This window comes from Anser anser, assembly GCF_964211835.1.
Source record: "Anser anser genome assembly, chromosome: 29".
NCBI classification, from domain to species: Eukaryota; Metazoa; Chordata; class Aves; order Anseriformes; family Anatidae; genus Anser; species Anser anser.
In genome coordinates, this window is record NC_139750.1 from 1,011,573 (window position 1) to 1,030,873 (window position 19,301).

Genomic DNA, 19,301 nt, shown 5'->3' on the forward strand with positions numbered 1-19,301 from the left:
CCCAGGCCAGCAGAGCCCAGCCCTGCCGAGCAGCTGGGTGCAGCCGGGAGGGAGGAGAGCTCAGTGCCACTGGGAGAGCCGTGAGCGCCAGGGAACGGTCTCCCTTTTCCAGCAGGCAGCAGACACACATGGGTATTTCCCCTCTTGGTATTCCCCTGTTTTTATGCTGTGTGTTGGTATTTCCTCATATTAAAACCCTCTGGGGGCTTTCCCCTAGATCCAGTGCTTCCCTGCCAATGTGTCGGGGCGTCTCCCTGAGGCTGATGAAGGGAAGCAGAGCTCAGAAACAGAGCGGTTGGGGAGGGTCACATCTTAGGGCCAGCAGGATCAGTATCTGGCTGTGGGGCTGCCAGAGGCCCTGGTCCCTGGACACTATTCCTGCTGACAGAGACATTTCCGTCCTGCCAGCCACAGGCAGCTTCCAGACAAAGTGGATCTCTATGAAGCCCCATGAGGCACTCACTGGCAGTGCCCACCCTCTGCTGCCTTGGGCCCCCATGGAGCCCAAGGATGCCTGTCCAGCACCCACAAGCGGAGATACCTCTCTTACAGGAGCTGAACGGGGAGAAAGTTTGGACCCTTGGGCAGGACTTGGCACCCAAACTGCCCTCCCAGCTCCTGCTGGTGGGTCCCCACAGCCCTCCAGCTCTTCCCCAGCAGGCTCCTCTGCTGCAGGCTGGGAGGTGCTTTTGGTAGTGGGGTGGTGGGCTGGAACACGTATTGGAGCATCTATTTAATCCCTTTGGGGCCGCTGTCCTGGCTGCGTCCCATTACATTGTCCTGCATACCCCCAACCTACATGTCGTGGGGGGCAGTATGAGGGATGGAGAACCCATTGATATGGTTCAGCAGTAAGTGAAACACTCATCCGTTAACAACACTGTTTTGGTCTCAAATGCAAAACTCATCTGCATATGAGCGTCTCTAAGTAGAACCATAGAGATTCAAAGAGTTTCAAGGGGGAAATGAATCCTAGCACAGGAGCTAGCAGGACTCATCCAGAGAGCTTTAGCTATGACGGGGGAAGGGGATAAAACAGGGATCACCAGAGAAGTGCCTGGGGGAACAATGCTGAAGCTGGGGGTGAGGCAGATGTCTCATCTGAAGTGCATCTACACCAATGAATGCAGCATGGGCAACAAACAGGAGGAGCTGGAAGGGATTGTGAGACAGGCTAACTCTGACCTAGTTGCTGTAATGAAGCATGGTGGGATCACTCCCACGACTGGGGTACTGTGATAGACGGCTACAAGATCTTCAGAAGGGATTGACAAGGAAGGAAGGGTGATGGTGTGGCTCTTTATATTAAAGAGTGTTTTGATGTTGAAGAGCTTGGGGTTGGGAATGGTAAAGTTGAGTGTAAATGGATAAGAATGAGGGGAAAGGCCTGTAGGGGTGACATCTTGGTGGGGGTCTGTTATATGATCGTAAGACCAGACTGGTAGATGAGGGAAGGGCTGTTGATGTAGTCTACTTAGACTTCAGCAAAGCCTTTGACATGGTCGCCCACAGTATTCTCCTGGGGAAACTGGCTGCCCGTGGCCTCGACAGGTATATTCTTCTCTGGGTAAAGAACTAGCTGGAGGGCCATGCCCAGCGAGTTGTGGTTAATGGAGTTAAGTCCAGCTGGCGTCCCGTTACAAGTCGCGTCCCCCATGGGTTGGTACTGGGGCCTATCTTGTTTAATATCATTATTGATGACCTAGATGAGGGGATTGAGTGTACCCTCAGTAAGTTTGCGGACGACACCAGGTTGGGAGGTAGTGTCGATCTGCCCGAGGGTAGGGTGGCCCTTCAGAGGGATCAGTATACGCTGGGATGAAGCTAATGGGATGAGGTTTAACAAGGCCAAGCACCGGGTCCTGCACTTTGGCCACAACAACCCCATGCAACGCTATAGGCTTGGGACAGAGTGGCTAGAAGATTGTGAAGAGGAAAAGGACTTGGGAGTGTTGATCGATGCTCGGCTGAACATGAGCTGGCAGTGTGCTTAGGTGGCCAAGAAGGTCAATGGTATCCTGGCCTGTATTAGAAATAGTGTAGCCAGCAGGAGCTGGGAGGTGATCATCCCCCTGTACTCAGCTGTGGTGAGGCCGCACCTGGAGTACTGTGTTCAGTTTTGGGCCCCTCACTACGAGAAGGACATTGAGACGCTGGAGAGTGTCCAGAGAAGGTCAACAAAACTGGTGAGAGGTCTGGAGCACAAGTCCCATGAGGAGCGGCTGAGGGAGCTGGGATTGTTTAGTCTGGAGAAGAGGAGGCTCAGGGGAGACCTCATTGCACTCTACAGCTTCCTGAAGGGAGGTTGTGATGAGGAGGGGGTCGGCCTCTTCTCTCAGATAACTAATGATAGGACTCGAGGAAATGGCCAGAAGTTGCGCTTTGGGAGATTTAAATTAGAAATCAGGAAAAACTTTTTCTCTCAAAGAGTGGTCAGGCACTGGAAAGGCCTGCCCAGGGAGGTGGTGGAGTCACCATCCCTGGCAGCGTTCAAGAAGCGCCTGGACCAGGTGTTACGAGATAAGATTTAGTAGCTTAGGGGGTAGTATTGGTGATAGGAGGATGGTTGGACTAGATGATCTTGTAGGTTCTTTCCAACCCTGTGTTTTTATGATTCTATGACTCTGTGACTAATGGTAACAAGTAATGTGTTTGGGGTTTGACTTCAAGGTAGGAAATGAGGTTGGGGATTAGAGCAATGGATGCCTTTCATGGTGAGAGAGTGCATTAAGGGTAACACTAGATTTTCGCATTACTAGTTAGAAATATAGACATAACATGAATATTTTCCTAGTGAGTGTTGCAGAAGCAACAGCCTTACCTGAACCCCTCTCACCTCTTCCAAATCTTTCCTTACTGTTATCCAGGACCCTATTCTCTCCACCAGATTTCCCACCTTTATTCACCCAGCTTCCCTCTGGCCTCCCCAAATGTGTCACCGTGTTGGGGGCAGCTTCCTGATGGCCTTTATGACCTCAGAGGCTCTGCCTCTCTGCTGTTGGCCAGTCAGGTGCTGGGACAGAAGTGACCTCACAGCCAGCATCCACAGGGCTACAAGGAGCTATTGTGCTCAGGAGGCCTCTTCCCAGCCCACCCAGGAGCAGTGGGTGCAGGGGATGCCCTGCACAACCCCTCAGGTACTCTGCCTGCCAACCAGCTCATGCTTCAGAAGGACTCCTACATGTCCAGGCTCACTTTTCTTCATACAGCCTTTAGCAACTCCAGCGCATTCTGAAGGGAATGGCCACCTCTGTGCAAAAAAGTGAATCAAGCACTGAATGTGCATTTTAGAAAAATGTTGAGAACTTTGCATAAAATTATAGTAAAGGCTGAAAAAGGGACTGTAGCCTCAAAAGTAAATGACCTTAGGAAATTGTCTGTCCTGAAAGAATTGATGGCAACCCTTGGGAATGGCTTCTGGAATTGGGCTCACTCAGATTCAGCCCCCACCCTCTTACCCCAAAAACCCTGCAGCCCCCCAGGCCAGCCCCACTCTGAGACACAGCACAGCACCACACTGCTGGCCCTGGGGCTCCTCAGGCAGCACCACCGCACACACACAGAGCCCTGCTCTGCTCCCGGGACACCCCATGTCCCACATAGCCTTGCCCCAGCCCACCACATCTGGGCTGGCCTGAGCAGCCATTCCTGCAGCCCCTGCCCATGCTGCCCACAGCCCCCGAGCTGGTGGTGCTGCTCTGCAGAGCGAGGGGGCTGTGGTGCGCGGGGCCGTGGGGGCACTCTGCAGGGCCGTGCTGGTCAGGCTGGGAAGGCAGAGCCAGCTGGTGGGGGGCACTGCCACTGACTGCCTCCCACACAAGTGGTTCTTTGGCTATGGAGGGTGCACACAGATAGCCGGCCTTCTTCAGAATCAGAGACTCATGGAATAGTCTGAGCTGGAAAGGACCCACAAGGATCATCAAGTCCAACTCATTTCCAATGTCGGGAGCTGTTTTTCACTATATCCAGTCTATGAAATTTCACCAGAGGTATAACAACCAGTTCATCAGACTGTTTTCCCTATGCCTACTGTGTTTCCTGAAGCTGCAGAGATCATCTTTGCCTGTTCCCTCCCAGATTTAACACCTTATCTCTGGGTGGCTCCACCTGGGACATGCCCGTGCTCTATGGGCTGCACGCTCTACTGACTCCCTGGCACACACTGTCCCTGCTGAACTGTTGACCTCTCCTGGAAGCTCCCGCTTCGCTCCAGACAGACGCCTGCCTGCCATCAGCCCTCTCGCATATTGTGGACAGAGGCAGGTGAATTCACCATCACTGTGGGTGCTGGACAAAACCAGGGAACAATCACAGGTGCACCCTGACAGAGCTGCTGTGCCTTCTCCTGCACACTGTCACGTGCTCCTGAAGCTCCACCACAGGTATACTAGGAAGCATATCAGGCAAGTGAGTCAATGCATTGTCCTTTCTTTTATTAAAATACACAGAAAGCCTGACCCACCATTTATACAAAGCCTTGGAGTCACATTAGACAGGTACATACAATGTAATAAGGTATGAACAATGACATTTCTTTGTGGGAAACACTATGAGATGTAAGGCAAAGTAAAAAAAAAAAAAAACAAAAAAAAAAAAAACAAAAAAAAAAACATTTCTGGGTCTTTATAAAGTTAACATTGAGAAGACTGGCAGTTTATTCCATCTGAAAAACCTCCAGTCATCACTTTCCACACTACATCCTTGAGCTCCTTGTTCCTCATGCTGTAGATGAGAGGGTTCACTGCTGGAGGCATCACCGAGTACAGAACTGCCAGCAAAAGATTCAGGGAGGAGGAGGACATAGAGGGGGGCTTCAGGTATGCAAAAAAGGCAGTGCTGATGAATAGGAAGACCACGGCCAGGTGAGGGAGGCATGTGGAAAAGGCTTTGTGCTATCCCTGCTCAGAGGCAATCCTCAGCACAGCCCTGAAGATCTGCACGTAAGAAAGCACAAGGAAAACAAAACACCCAGATGCTAAACAGACACTAGCCACAATAAGCCCAACTTCTCTGAGGTAGGCATCTGAGCAGGAGAGCTTGAGGATCTGGGGAATTTCACAGAAGAACTGGTCCAGGGAATTGCCTTGGCAGAGGGGGAGGGAAAAGGTATTGGTAGTGTGCAGCACAGCATAGAGAAAAGTACTGCCCCAGGCAGCTGCTGCCACGTTGACACAAGTTCTGCTGGTCATTATTGTCCTGTAGTGCAGGGGTTTGCAGATGGCAATGTAGCGGTCATAGGACATGATGGTGAGAAGAGAAAACTCTGCTGAGATGAAAAAGAAAAAGAGAAAGACTTGTGCAGCACATTCCAAGTAGGAGATGGCCCTGGTGTCCCACAGGGAATTGGCCATGGCTTTAGGGACAGTGGTGGTAATAGTGCCCAGGTCGAGGAGGGCGAGGTTGAGGAGGAAGAAGTACATGGGGGTGTGGAGGCGGTGGTCGCAGGCTATAGCTGTGAGGATGAGGCCGTTGCCCAGGAGGGCAGCCAGGTAGATGCCCAGGAAGAGCCCGAAGTGCAGGAGCTGCAGCTCACAGGTGTCTGTGAATGGCAGGAGGAGGAACTCTGTGGGGAAGCTGCTGTTGGACATTTGCTGCCTGGGGGCATGCAGACCTGCTCTAGGAGAAGAAAAAAGTGAGAAGTTCGGCAGACTTTTCTGAGCAAAACCCAGTCCTCCTTCAGAGACACTACTATTCCCTGTGTGGAATGAAGAATGAGTCACCTCATTCAACAACCCTCCCAAGTGAATGACAGTGTGCCTGACAGTGTAGAATGGAGTTTGGGCACATTGTTCACCAGCAGTGCAGTTCAGAACAGAAGCTTACACCCACCTGCACCCTAGACAAAGACAGTAGGAGAACCACACACATGTGGAGAAATAAGAGAGAGTACCACAATGCTCCAACCAGCTGACAGAAGGAAAAGCAGACTGCATGCAGTGAAGCCTTCACTCTACCAAGCTTGCATGCCGCCTAGAGAAGTGACACTGCAGGGCAGGTACTCTTAGCCTCCTCATTGTGTATCACCTTGCAAGACTCAGGCTCCTCTCCTCTTCTGGAGGTCCAGCTGAGAAGGAGGTGGCTCATACCCTAAAGCCCCTGAAGGCAGAGGCTGTGCTGGGTGTCAGAGGAGAGCAGGGGGTTGCTGCAGGCCTGGCAGGGAGTGCAGAATCCCCCCTCCCTTGGTCTTCCAGGCAGCAGCTTCCCTGTCCCCACATCTCCTCCCTGACATTGCTGACAGACCCTGTCCCACCTGCTGTGTGCTCAGCTCTGCCCTGCAGACACCTCCTGTCCCAGGACACTTTTCTGGGACATATTCCTGTGTTCATTGTCTAAGGAGCAGCTCTGACCTGTCCTGAGAGCCCTTCAGGGCAGGAAAGTGAAAGAGAAGACTTAGGAGGAGGACATTTATGGCAGATAATCCCTGCTCTGGAGCTTGTCATTCTCCTCTTCTCCAAAGAAACCATGAGAGTCCTCCTGAAAGATCTCAGAGGCTGTAGGATTTGCCAGTAAATCAGGAGATGGCACCAGGAACAACTGCTGTGTTGCCTTGCAGCCAGAGACTTACCCTGTTCAGGGCTGGGAAGATTTCTCCCGCACTGAGCTCTCAGCAGCCCCCCTCCACACTGCCTTTAACATCTCCCTCCCTTCTCCCAGCCGCCCTTGTCCCCTGCAGGCAGTGCCCCCAGCCCTGCTGCGCTGTGCAGAGGAGCTGCTCGTGGGCAGAGCTGTCTCTCTGCAGTGCTGTCCGCTTGCCAGGAGCTCCCCTTGGGCCCAGGAGCCCTGTCCAGCTCAGCAGCACAGGGAGCTCTTGACAAGTCCCTGGGCCTCCAGGGGAATCAACTTTGAAACAGACTGAAGTAATCATTTATGTTTCTTCACTCCACTGGAGAGGGACCACTGCCCTTCCTCATTTCAGAAGAGGTATGATGTCCAAGGATCACTGTTCCAGGTCCTGGTTTCAGGCAGAACACCCACCCAAGGATCTCCCTCCCCCTGCTGAGGGATTTCAGCTGAGTCAAACCAGGCATCTCATACTTGTTTGCAGTCCAGAGGCTACAAGGGGGTTTAGCTGCCTCTCCCATGCCTCACAGCAGCCCACAGGAGTTGGGATTCCTCTTGTCTTGCTTCATGTGGGCACAAATCAGGCAGCTGTATGTCAGCTGCTTGTCTCAGCTCCCAGCACATTGAATGGAGACAGAGGCCAGGAGGGAGCTGGTCAGATGCAGACCCCTGGTGACATTGGAGATGCCAGAGTGACATTTGACTGACATTTGACATGCCAAATTCCTCTGGGCCATAGAGATTTTACTATTGCATGTCCAATATAATATAGCTGTAACCATTGCTCAATAGCAAAGAAATAAAAGGTGAGCTATGACCTGGTTGCCATCACTGAATCATGTTGGGACCACTCCCATGACTGGAGTGCTGCAATGACTGGCTGTAGGCTCTTCAGAAGGGACAGGCAGCACAGAAGGGGTGGTGGTGTGGCTCTCTATATTAGAGAGTGTTTTGATGTTGTAGAACTCGAGTCTGGGAATGATAATGTTGAGTCCCTATGGGTTTGGGTCAGCGGGAAGGCCAAGAAGGAAGGCATCCTGGTGGGGATATCTTATAGACCTCCAAACCAGGATGAAGAGACAGATGAGGCATTCTACAAGCAGCTGGCAGAAGTTGCACAATTGCCAGAACTTGTTCTCGTGGGGCACCTCAACTTCCCAGGTATCTGCTGGAAATACAGTGCAGCTCAGAAGAAGTAGTCTAGGAGGTTTCTGGAGAGTGTGGAAGATAGCTTCCTGACAAAGCTGATTACTGAACCTACCGGGACGGTGCCCAGCTAGACTTTTTGTTCACAAACAGGGAAGGACTGGTGGGAGATGTGGTGGTCGGGAGCTGTCTTGGGCAGAGTGACCCTGAAATGGTAGAGTTCTCTATCCTTGGAGAAGTCAGGAGGGGGATCAGTAAAACTGCTGTCTTGGACTTCCGGAGGGCAGACTTTCCATCGATCAGGACTCTGGTTGGCAGAGTCCCTTAAGAGGCAGTTCTGAAGGGCAGAGGAGTCCAGCAAGGCTGGGCACTCTTCAAGAAGGAAATCTTAATGGCTCAGGAGCAGTCTGTCCCCACGTGCCCAAAGATGACCCGGCGTGGATAATACATAAACACAAAAAGGAGGACTAAGGAGAATCTCCATCCTTTACTGGAGGCAGAGGGAAACTTAGTGTCCAGAGATGAGTAGAAGGCTGAGGTGCTTAATGTCTTCTTTGCCTCAGTCTTTAGGAGAAAGAGCAGTTGTTCTCTGGCTACCCAGACCCCTGAGCTGGTGGAAGTGGATGGGGAGCAGAATGTGGCTCTCATAATCCAAGAGGAAATGTTTGGCGACCTGCTAAAGCACTTAGATGTAAGCAAATCTGTGGGGATGGATGGAATCCACCCGAGGGTACTGAGAGAAGTGGCGGAAGAGCTGGCCAAGCCACTTTCCATCATTTATCAGCGGTCCTGGCTATCAGGGGAGGTCCCAGTCGACTGGCGGCTAGCAAACATGGTGCCAATCTACAATGAGGGTTGGAGAGTGGACCTGGGAAACTATAGGCCTCTTAGTTTCACTTCAGTACTAGGGAAGCTCATGGAACAGGTTATCTAGAGTGTCATCAAGTGGCACTTGCAGGGCAACCATGCGATCAGGCCCAGTCAGCATGGGTTTATGAAAGGCAGGTCCTGCTTGACAAACCTGATCTCCTTCTATGACAAAGTGACGCGCTTAGTGGATGATGGAAAGGCTGTGGATGTGGTCTACCTTGACTTCAGTAAGGCTTTTGACACCTTTTCCCACAGCATTCTCCTGAAGAAATTGGCTGTTCTTGGCTTGGGCTGGTGTACGCTTCTTTGGGTTAGAAACTGGCTGGGTAGCTGGCCCCAAAGTGTTGTGGTGAATGAAGGACTCCACTAGTGACCAGCAGTTGGAGGCCGGTCACAAGTGGAGTCCTCCAGGGCTCAGTTTTAGGGCCAGTTCTCTTTAATATCGTTATCGATGATCTGGATGAGGGGATTGAGTGCACCCTCAGTAAGTTTGAAGACGACAACAGGTTAGGTGCATGTGTATCTGCTCGAAGGTAGGAAGGCTCTGCAGGAGGATCTGGATAGGCTGGACAAAAAGGGCTGAGGCCAACTGTATGAACTTCAACAAGGCCAAGTTCTGGGTCCTGCACTTGGGGCACAACAACCCCAAGCAGCGCTACAGGCTGGGAGATGAGTGGTTGGAAAGTTGCCTGGCAGAGAAGGATCTGGGAGTATTGGTTCATAGTCGGCTGAATATGAGCCAGCAGTGTGCTCAGGTGGCCAAGAAGGCCAACAGCGTCCTGACTTGTATCAGAAGCAGCGTGGCCAGCAGGACTAGGGAAGTGATTGTCCCCCTGTACTCGGCTCTGATGAGGCCGCCCCTTGAGTACTGTGTTCAGTTTTGGTCCCCTCACTAGAGGAGGGACATGGAGGTGCTCGAGCGAGACCAGAGAAAGGCAACGAATCTGTTGAGGGGTCTGGAGAACAAGTCTTGTGAGGAGCGGCTGAGGGAGCTGGGGTTGTTTGGCCTGGTGGAGGCTCAGGGGCGACCTTATCTCTTTCTATAGGTACCTTAAAGGAGGCTGTAGCAAGGTGGGAGTTGGTCTATTTTCCCACGTGCCTGGTGACAGGACGAGGGGGAATGGGTGAAAGTTGCGCCAGAGGAGGTTTAGGTTGGATGTTAGGAAGAACTTCTTTACTGAAAAGGTTGTTAGGCATTGGAATGGGCTGCCCAGGGAGGTGGTTGCGTCACCATCCATGGAGGTCTTAAAAAGTCGTTCTGATGTAGAGCTTAGTGATATGGTTTAGTGTAGGACTTGTGTTAGGTCATAGGTTGGGCTAGGTGGTCTTGGAGGTCTCTTACAGCCTAGATGATTTTGTGGTTCTGTGATAATATCAATTATTATAGGAACGCTCAATATTATGTGTGTCTGTGTGTGTGTGTATACTTATTACAATGTTTCCTTATTTTTAATTTGGCTAATTTTGCACATTAAAATTGTATTATTCTTCCCATTTCCATTTCATTATCTACTTGTTGAGCATAGCTCAAAGACTCTTCACACAACGAGCCAGGCTCTCTGTGAATATAAACAAAAGAAAGGAGCCTGCACTGCCTTCTTTGTCTGACGTCCTTCCTCTGAGACCTGGTCTGGATCTGCAGGGGCAGTGCCCGTGTGCAGGGGTGCTGAGGAAAAGAGTCCCATCCCAGCAGCACGGCCAGGGAGCAGCAGCGCTTGGTGCCTGCAGAGCTGCTCTCTTGCCACTGCCGCCCTCTCGTGCTGAGCCCTGCTGGTGGGGTCAGGCCCGGCTGCTCCTGTAGCTTGGTGCCAGCGCTGCTGTGGGGCTGTGCTGGGACTGCAGGCAGGGACAGGCAGTGGGCACGGCAGTGGCACAGCTGGCCTCCACTTGCTGCAGCACTTCCCTCCTAAGAGGGGATCTCCTCCGGGCACTGCCTGAAGGCTGAGGCTTTCCTGCAAAGTTGCTGTCAAGAACAAGTCCAAGGAAGAGACTCCAAAGAGGCTCTGTGCTTTGCTGCTTTCCAGATGGGCTTGGTGTGGTGAGAGCAGAGTCCCAGCATGGAGTTTAGGGATCTGGGGCTGGTTCACAAGTTCCCTGTTAGTTGATAGTGGCCATGCAGCTGATGATTATTTCTAATTCCTAGACACTCGGGCTCCACAGAACATGATGGTGCTGATGGCATATGAGGGTTTTTTGTTGTTGTTTGTTATATTTTTTCCTGGAGGGAGCCAGGAGCTTCCAGGAGAGCCCAGGTGATCTGCAGGGGCTATATGAGGCTGGGAGACAACCGCAGAGCGTGAGCCTGTCCAAGGTGGACTGACCAGAGCTCAAGTGCTCAATCTGGTGTGAGCAGGCTGAGGAGAGCTCTGCAGCCCCAGGGCACGCAGCAGCCCCAGGAAAGGAGTCTGGCGAGTGATTCCTTGCAGCCCCGGGGCAATGGCAGTGACCCCATGAGCTGGGTCTGCCTCCCAACCTGACCAGCACGGCCGTGCAGAGTGCCCCTGTGCCCCGGGCACCACAGCCCCCTCGCTCTGCAGAGCAGCACCGCCAGCTGGGGCTGGGGCGGGGGCTGGGGCGGGGGCTGGGAGAGCGCTTCCCCTGAGTGTCTTCTAGGCCAGCTTCAGGCACATGGCTTCTGGACGTGAGCATGATCTTCACTGTGCACAAGGAGCTGAGAGACCACAAACAGGCACGGGGCTGGAACACTGCCTGCAAGGTCCCTCCTGCCCCAGCACCCCACAGGAGTGGCACAGAACTGGCTGCTGTGTGTCAGAGAGGCTGGGAGTCCAGCAGCAGTGCCATGGGCTTGAAGGATCACAACCAGCTCACTTCTACCTGAGCAGACTCTGGCCCAAGAAGGGGGTGTTTTGTAGGTATGGTATTAGGAGGGCAGTGGTGCCTCAGAAGCTCTAAGTCCAGTAGGAAGCGAATGGCTGTTAAACAGCCTGTGAGTTGACTTCTTTCTGAAGTAGCTGACATGTCATCCCTTGAATCCTGGCTGGGATCTGTGAGCCTAAAGGAGGCTCACATCTGCTGGTCTCCATGATAGGCCAGCAGATGCACCTGCTTTGCACATCGTTTGTGAGATCCTCTCTTCCTAAGTACCTGGTAGGCCCCATTGAGGAAGAGGTCTTGAAGAGGTGTTGTCATGTCAGAGGTTTCAGCTTTTGCCTCATTCATCCTTCAGGGCTGCTTTCAGTTTTCGACACAGAGGGGGCCACTGCCTCCCAGATGCCTGGGGGAACACAAAGCCTTCATGAGACCATGGAAAAAGTTACCCTGGGTCCATAGGAGCCATTCTGGAACCAAAACATATAGGCAGGAAGCGCACTTTTGTGGTGTTGCAGAGCTGCTGGGCACATTGTGCAGGGTGCTCCGACAGCCTTTGTGTCCTTCTCCATGCTGGCTTAGGAGCTGCTTCTTTCTCAGGAACGGAGGAGCCAACAGAGGTGAGACAGATACTCTGAGTTCATGAAAGCCATCAGAAAGCTGCCCCTAAGAAGATGATTGATATGGGGAAGGCAGGAGGAGCCTGGCCAGGAGAGATGTGAGATTTGAGGGAGGAAAGAGGAGCTTGGAGAGCAGAAGCTAATGATTTTGGAGAGGTAAGAATATTCAGGTAATGTTGATCTCACCATAAAGCTGACTTAAAGCAGTCATATGAGGCCCTTACCCTATTTTAACCTGTTACGTTAATACTTAAATCTAAATGCCTAAATGAGGAGATGGGTGGGAATGCTCTGATGAGCTCAGCTCTGCCTCAGGATCTCCTGCCCCAGCAGTACGAATGTGACTGTGGAAGGGACTGTGAGGTCACCTCTGTCTCTGCAGTTGATAGGGCAGCAGCAGGAACGTGTCACGGAAAGGGACTGTGAGGTCACTTCTGTTTGAAGTAGCTGACAGGTCACACTTTCACCTAGGATCTGTACTTTTTGGCTGACATCTGCCAGTGGTCCTGCTAGGCCAGCAGAAGGCACCTGGTTGGCATGCTGACTGTGGGATCCCCTCTGCCTATATGCCCAGGACGATCCAGACAGAAAGAAGGCCTGAACATGGGTTGTACTGCCCCTTCTGCTCGAGTACTGAGTGGACAGCAGGCGGCACAAGGCTTGGTTGTGTCTACACAAGAAGCTGCAAGGCCAGCAGCAGGACCATGATTTGGAGGATGCTGGTGAGGTGACTTCTGGCTGGCTGGCTGACAGGCCACTAGAAGGCCAATGGGTTGGGATGCCTACTTCAGGAGTGGTTTCCACCCTGATGGAGTTTTCTTTGGTAGTAGGAAAGAGCAGGAGAGAAAAAAACTGCTACAAAGTGCACCTTGGAAGGTTGGCACTGGCCATGAAGAGGAAGAAATGTCCCCCAAAGGGTTGTGCTGTTGTGCCAGAGGTCACCCAAAGAGTGTCTGTGATCAGACCATGGCTTTGTGTTTCAAGGAACAGCTGGTGAGGGTTGAGAAGACATCGGTGAAACCATGGAAATGCTGGGATGAGAGCAAGGTGGTGAACAGAGATGGGTGTCTGCAGCCTTCAGGGAAATAGGGCAAAGTGTGGGGCAGCATAGGGAAGCCTGGAGAGGACAAAGAGGTGGGTGCTGTCAAGAAGAGAAGGCCCCTGCAGCCCTGACATTTTTGTCCCCTTGGATAGAGCTTGTGAGATGAGATATAGTCATTGCAAGGGGGCTCATTGTTTTCTTGAGACCCTGTGCAGAGGCAGGGAGGTGTCATGCCATTGTGCTTCTCCTGGCATCACACTGCCCACCACATCCCACAGACCCCCAGCAAGAGCCCTGAGCCAGACATGGGGGTGCAGGATCTTCCCTCCCAGTTGCTGGAGTCAGGACCTGGCCCTTTTACTTCACCACAACAAACCCAGAGTTTTCTCAGTACAGTGCTTTGCCTATCTGTGATCATGGCCTCCAATTATCTGCCCTAACAAGTCCCTGAGGAGAATCTCTTGGTAACAACCCTCAGTGGGGCCCATTAATACTCCAACTGACTTCAACTTTTCCTTCTGACTTTACTTTCTCAAGCAATTGCATCATTCTCCTCTCAGTACCTGAGGTTCACACACTGAGCACCAAAATCCACCATGGAATTCATTAAAATGCAGAAACACTTAAGGAACCATATGTCTTCCATAGTTTTATTCAAGTCTTCAAGACTTGGACAACTAATTTCAGAGCTTTCATGGTGTAGTTAAGGGGGAAGATTTCAAAAAGCTCCTAATAAAAATCTTTTCTCGTTTTAAAAGCTGAATTTTGTTGCATTTCAGTTTTGAGCATCTTTCTTCAATTGATATTAATCCAGGGCTTCTCCTATGGAGATGTCCATAGGGAGGAAAAGCAGACTCTTGAGGTCTGACAGTGCATGGACAACCTTGCTCCTCTCCACCCCAACCCTGACATTTCTCTCATGGCCACCTGGCACTTGCATCACTTTTCCTTACACCAGACTTCTGCACTGAAGTCTGCAGCTGGATGTTACAGCCCCTTTGCACCAGCTCCCACCTGCTTTCCTTAGAGACCTGGCTGCACACAGCCACAGAAGGGTTTTTCCTCATTTTCAAACAAAAAACAGGAAAACATGCAGCAATTTTCCAAACAGCAAAGCAAGCTCTCATCTTGAATGTCTTCAGTGAGGTTTACCTTCCCATAAGGATGACTGTAAATTAAGCACTTTATACTGATTGATAGGAAATTATAAGTATTAAGATTAACCTGGCAGGCACCTCAGCACCACACAGCTCACCCTCACCCCCCAAAAGCTCACGTGTTGAGGTAAGGACAGTTTGATAGGACAGAAAAAGAAGAGAGAATAATGATGATGATGATAATAATAATAATAATATGTACAAAGCAAGCATGCACAATGCAATTGCTCACCACCTGCTGAACGATGCCCAGCCTGTGCCTCTGCAGTGGCCCCGTTGACCATGGCCAACCTGCATCAGGATCCAGTGTGCCTGTCTCTTGACCTTATTTTTTTCAGTGCAAAATCATATTTCAGAAGGATTTGGTACATGTTCTTTCCTTTCTCAAGAACAGCCTCTGCTTTCTAACCCCACATAATGATGCCATCAATGTACTGCTGGTGTTCAAGAGCTTGCCCTGCTCCAGGGCGGTCTGAATCAGTCCATGGCATATAGTAGGGCTGTGTTTCCACCCCTGAGGCAGTTGATTTCAGGTGGACTGGACTCCCTTCCAAATTAAAGCAAACTGTGGCCTGCATGGTGCTGGCAAAGGAATGGAGAAGAATGCTTTAGGTATATCAATTGTGGCATAGCAGTAGGCTGCCTTTGACTCCAGTTTGTATCGATGGGAGATATCATCAGGGATGCTGGGGATAAGGTATGAGATGACACGCCATCCCACTCACGCCAGCTGAACACCAGAGCCAGCAAAGGATGCCCAGAGCCTAGAGAGGGAACAGAGCTTAACAGGAGAGCTCCCACAGGCCCACATAGAAGAGTTAAAGTTGCCCCATCCAGAAGGGCAGACGCATTGGGAGCCCAACTCAAATGCCTCTATGTAAATGCACGCAGCATGGGGAATAACCAAGGGGAACTGGAGATGTGTGTGCGGTTGCAGGGTTATGATCTCGTTGCAATGACTGAGACATGGCGGGACATCTCCCATGACTGGAATGTGGCCATGGACAGCTTTGTGATTTTAGTGAGGACAGGCCAGGAAGGCGAGGTGGTGGAGTTGCTCTTTATGTCAGTGAGCAACTGGAATGTATGCAGCTCTGCCTAGGTGGGGACAAAGTGCAAGTCAAGAACCTATGTGTGAGGATCAAAGGACAGGCCAACAGGGGTGACAGTGTGGTGGGTGTTTACTACAGGCCACTGGATCAGGAAGAGGAAGTGGCTGAAGCCTTCTACAGGCAGCTACAAGTTGCCTCACGTTCTCAGGCCCTGCTTCTTATGGGGAATTTCAACCACCCAGATATTTGCTGGGGAGACAACACAACTCAGAACAAATGGTCCAGGAGGTTACTGCAGACCACTATGAATAACTTCTTGATACAGGTGGTAGGTAAACCAACAAGGAGAAGGGCGCTGCTGGACTTGGTGCTAGCAAACAGAGATGGTCTAGTTGGAAACGTGAAGGTTGAGGGCAGTCTCGGCTGCAGTGATCATGAGATGCTGGAGTTCAAGATCCTGCGAGGAGGAATCAGGGCAAAAGGAGGACTGTAACCCTGGATTTCAAGAGAGTTATCTTTGACCTCTTCGGAGACCTAATTGGAATAATCCTCTGGGCCAGGGCCCGAGGGGAAAGGGGGTCCAGGAGAGCTGGCTAATATTCAAGCACCACTTCCTCCAAGCTCAGGGTTGGTGCATCCTTACAAGAAAGAATTCGAGCAAGGGAACAGGAGAACTGCATGGATGGGCAAGGAGCTCTTGGGAAAACTTAAACAGAAGAAGAAAACGTACATGATGTGGAAGAAGGAACAGACCACTTGGGTTGAATTTAGGAACATTGTCAGAGAATGCAGGAATGCAATGAGAAAGGCCAAGGCCCAGTGAGAATTACATTTAGTGAGAGACATCAGGGATAACAGCTTCTTCAAATACATCAGCAGCAAAAGGGAGACTGAGGAAAATGTGAGTGCTCAGCTAAAGGAGGTGGGTACCTTGGTGATGGCGGATACAGAGAAGGTGGAGTTACTGAATGCCTTCGTTGCTTTGGTCTTCACTGCTAAGGCTAGAACCCAAGCACTACTGAGCCTGGAAACAAGAGGGAAAACCTGGAGGGAAGAAGACTTTCCCCATGGTGAAGGGGATTGGCTTAGAAGTTATTTAGGCAAGGTAGACACCCACAAACCTATGGATCCCAATGGGATGCACCTGAGAGTGTTGAGGGAACTGGCAGGCGTTATTGCTGAGCCACTCTCTATCATGTTCAAAATGTCTTGGAGGACAGGAGAGGTGCTTGAGGACAGGAAGAAAGCCAACATTACTCCAGTCTTCAAGGAGGGCAAGAAGGAAGACCCAGGCAACTACAGGCCGGTCATCCTCACATCCATCCCTGGAAAGGTGATGGAGCAGCTCATCCTTGAGGCCATCTCTAAGCACATGGAGGAAAAGAAGGTGATCAGAAGCAGTCACCATGGATTCATCAAGGGGAAGTTGGGTTTAACCCACCTGGTAGCCTTCTACAATGAGATGACTGGATGGATGGATGGATGAGGGGAGAGCAGTGGATGTTGTCTACCTTGACTGCAGCAAGGCTTTTGACACTGTCTCCCATAACATCCTCCTGGGCAAGCTCTGGAACTGTGGGATCCATGAGTGCACAGTGGGGTGAATCGAGAACTGCCTGGATGGCAGAGCTCTGTGTTGTGCTCAACGGTGTCGAGTCTAGTTGGAGGTCTGTGGCTCGTGGTGTCTCCCAGGGGTCAGTACTGGGTCCAGTGCCATCCAACTTATCCATCAATGATCTAGATGAAGGGACGGAGTGCACCCTAAGCAAGTTTGTGGATAATACAAAGCTTGTCAAAGTGGCTGACACATCAGAGGCCTGTGCGGCCACTCAGAAGGACCTGGACAGGCTGGAGAGATGGGCAGAGAGGAACCTCACGAGGTTCAACAAGGGCAAGTGCAGGGTCCTGCACCTGGGAAGGAACATCTCTGGGCACCAGTACAGGTTGGGGGCTGACCTGCTGGAGGGCAGCTTTGCGGAGAGGGACGTGGGGGTCGTGGTGGAAAAGTTAGCCATGAGCCAGCAGTGTGCCCTTGTGGCCAAGAAGGCCAATGAGATCCTAGCCTGCATCAGGAGTGTGGACAGCAGTTTGAAAGAGGTGATCCTCCCCTTCTGCTCAGCCCTGGTGAGGCCACACGTGGAGTACTGTGTCCAGTTCTGGGCTCCCCAGTACAAAAGGGATGTAGAACTTCTAGAGAGGGTCCAGCGCAGAGCCACAAAGATGATTAAGGTATTGGAGCATCTGTCCTGTGAGGAAAGACTAAGCAAGCTGGGTCTGTTTAGCCTAGAAAAGAGGAGACTGAGAGGGGATCTTATCAGCCTTTATAAATACTCGAGGGGACAATGTAAAGTGGATGGGGCCAAACTCTTCTCAGTGGTGGTGAGTGATAGGACAAGGGGTAATGGGTATAAATTGAATGACAGGAGATTTCATTGTCATATGAGGAAGAACTTCTTTACAGTTTGGGTGACAGAGCACTGGAACAGACTGCCCAGAGAGGCTGTGGAGTCTCCTTCTTTGGAGATATTCAAAATCCACCTGGATGCGATCCTGTGTAACATGCTCTAGGTGAGCCTGCTTGGTTGGACTAGATGATCTCTGGAGGGCCCTTCCAACCACAACCATTCTGTGATTCTGTGAAATAAATAAAAATATGTTGTGTTGTTGTTCTTCTCGGTGTGTAAGAAGTCTTCATTTTCAGAATTTTGTAGCTTGTCTAGAAGATTTATGATTGTTTTCATAGGTCTGGGACATGTCCCAGCAAGATGAGGAAGTTCCCTCTATGCAAATATAAATTTATATAGATATTTCCAAAAATGCATGTCCTCCCAATAACTTAAGTGGAGAAATTATATCCCCCAAACATATTTATCTTGGCATATTTCGCATCTACGTTTCATATTTAAATGGATTTGAGAGCAGTAAAGTCTTTAGAGGTTGAATAGGTCCTGCCTTTACTTCTTTGCCATTGGGCTACAGCTGCTAGCAGTTTCCTCATATCATCTCTGTTTATGACCCAGAGAAATCTGACACCACAAATGTCACTCAAATGTCACTCTGGCACCTCCAATGTCACCTGGTGTCTGCATCTGAACATCTCCCTCCTGCCTTCCACCTCCATTAAATGTGCTGGGAGCTGAGACACGCAGCAGACATGCAGATGTCTGGTTTGTGCCCACCTGCACAAAGGCAAGAGGAATCCCAGCTCCTGTGGGCTTGTGTGAGGCATGAGAGGCAGCTGAACCCCTTCTAGCATCTGGACTGCAAAAAAAGAAAGAGATGCCTTGGTTGACTCAGATGAAAAACTTCCCTCAGCAGGGGGAAGGCAGATCCCACCCTGTCCTTGTGTGAGTGTTCTGCTTAAAACCAGGACATGGAAAGGTGATTTCTGGACATCATACTTTTCCTGATATGAGTAACGACAGTGCTGGAAATGAGTTTCCTTCCCCAGTGGAGGGAAGGAACATCAGTGATTACTTCAGTCCGTTTCAAAGTCGATTCCCCTGGAGGTCCATGGACTTCTGAAGAACTCCCGGTGCTGCTGAGCTGGGCTGGGCTCCTGGGCCCAAGGGGAGCTCCTGGCAAGCGGGCAGTGCTGCAGAGAGACAGCTCTGCCCAGGAGCAGCTCCTCTGCACAGCGCAGCAGGGCTGGGGGCACTGCCTGCAGGGGACAAGGGCGGCTGGGAGAAGGGAGGGAGATGTTAAAGGCAGTGTGGAGGGGGGATGCTGAGAGCTCAGTGTTGGAGAAATCTTCCCAGCCCTGAACAGGGTACGTGTCTGGCTGCAGGGCAACACAGCAGTTGTTTCTGGTGCCATCTCCAGATTTGCTGGCAAATCCTGCAGCCTGTAGGGGTTTTTCAGAAGAACCCTCAGAGTTTCTTTGTATAAGAGAGGAGTGAAAACCTCCAGAGCAGGGATTATCTGCCAAAGCTGTCAGAGGGACAGAACATGATTGTTCCTTCTCACGAGGCTGGCTGCAGGCTGTGCAGGCAGGGTACAGGCAGGGATGGCCAGGGCTGTGGTG

General features: G+C 51.2%; 1 protein-coding gene across 1 annotated transcript; it reads right to left on the bottom strand.

Moving 5' to 3' along the window:
* Positions 1 to 4,595: 4,595 nt before the first annotated feature.
* Positions 4,596 to 5,804, bottom strand: LOC310887886 (olfactory receptor 14C36-like). The gene has a single exon (XM_083814063.1). The coding sequence runs from the start codon at positions 5,586 to 5,588 to the stop codon at positions 4,893 to 4,895; it is 696 nt and encodes a 231-aa protein (XP_083670189.1). The 5' UTR covers positions 5,589 to 5,804; the 3' UTR covers positions 4,596 to 4,892.
* Between the last annotated feature and the right edge of the window lie 13,497 nt (positions 5,805 to 19,301).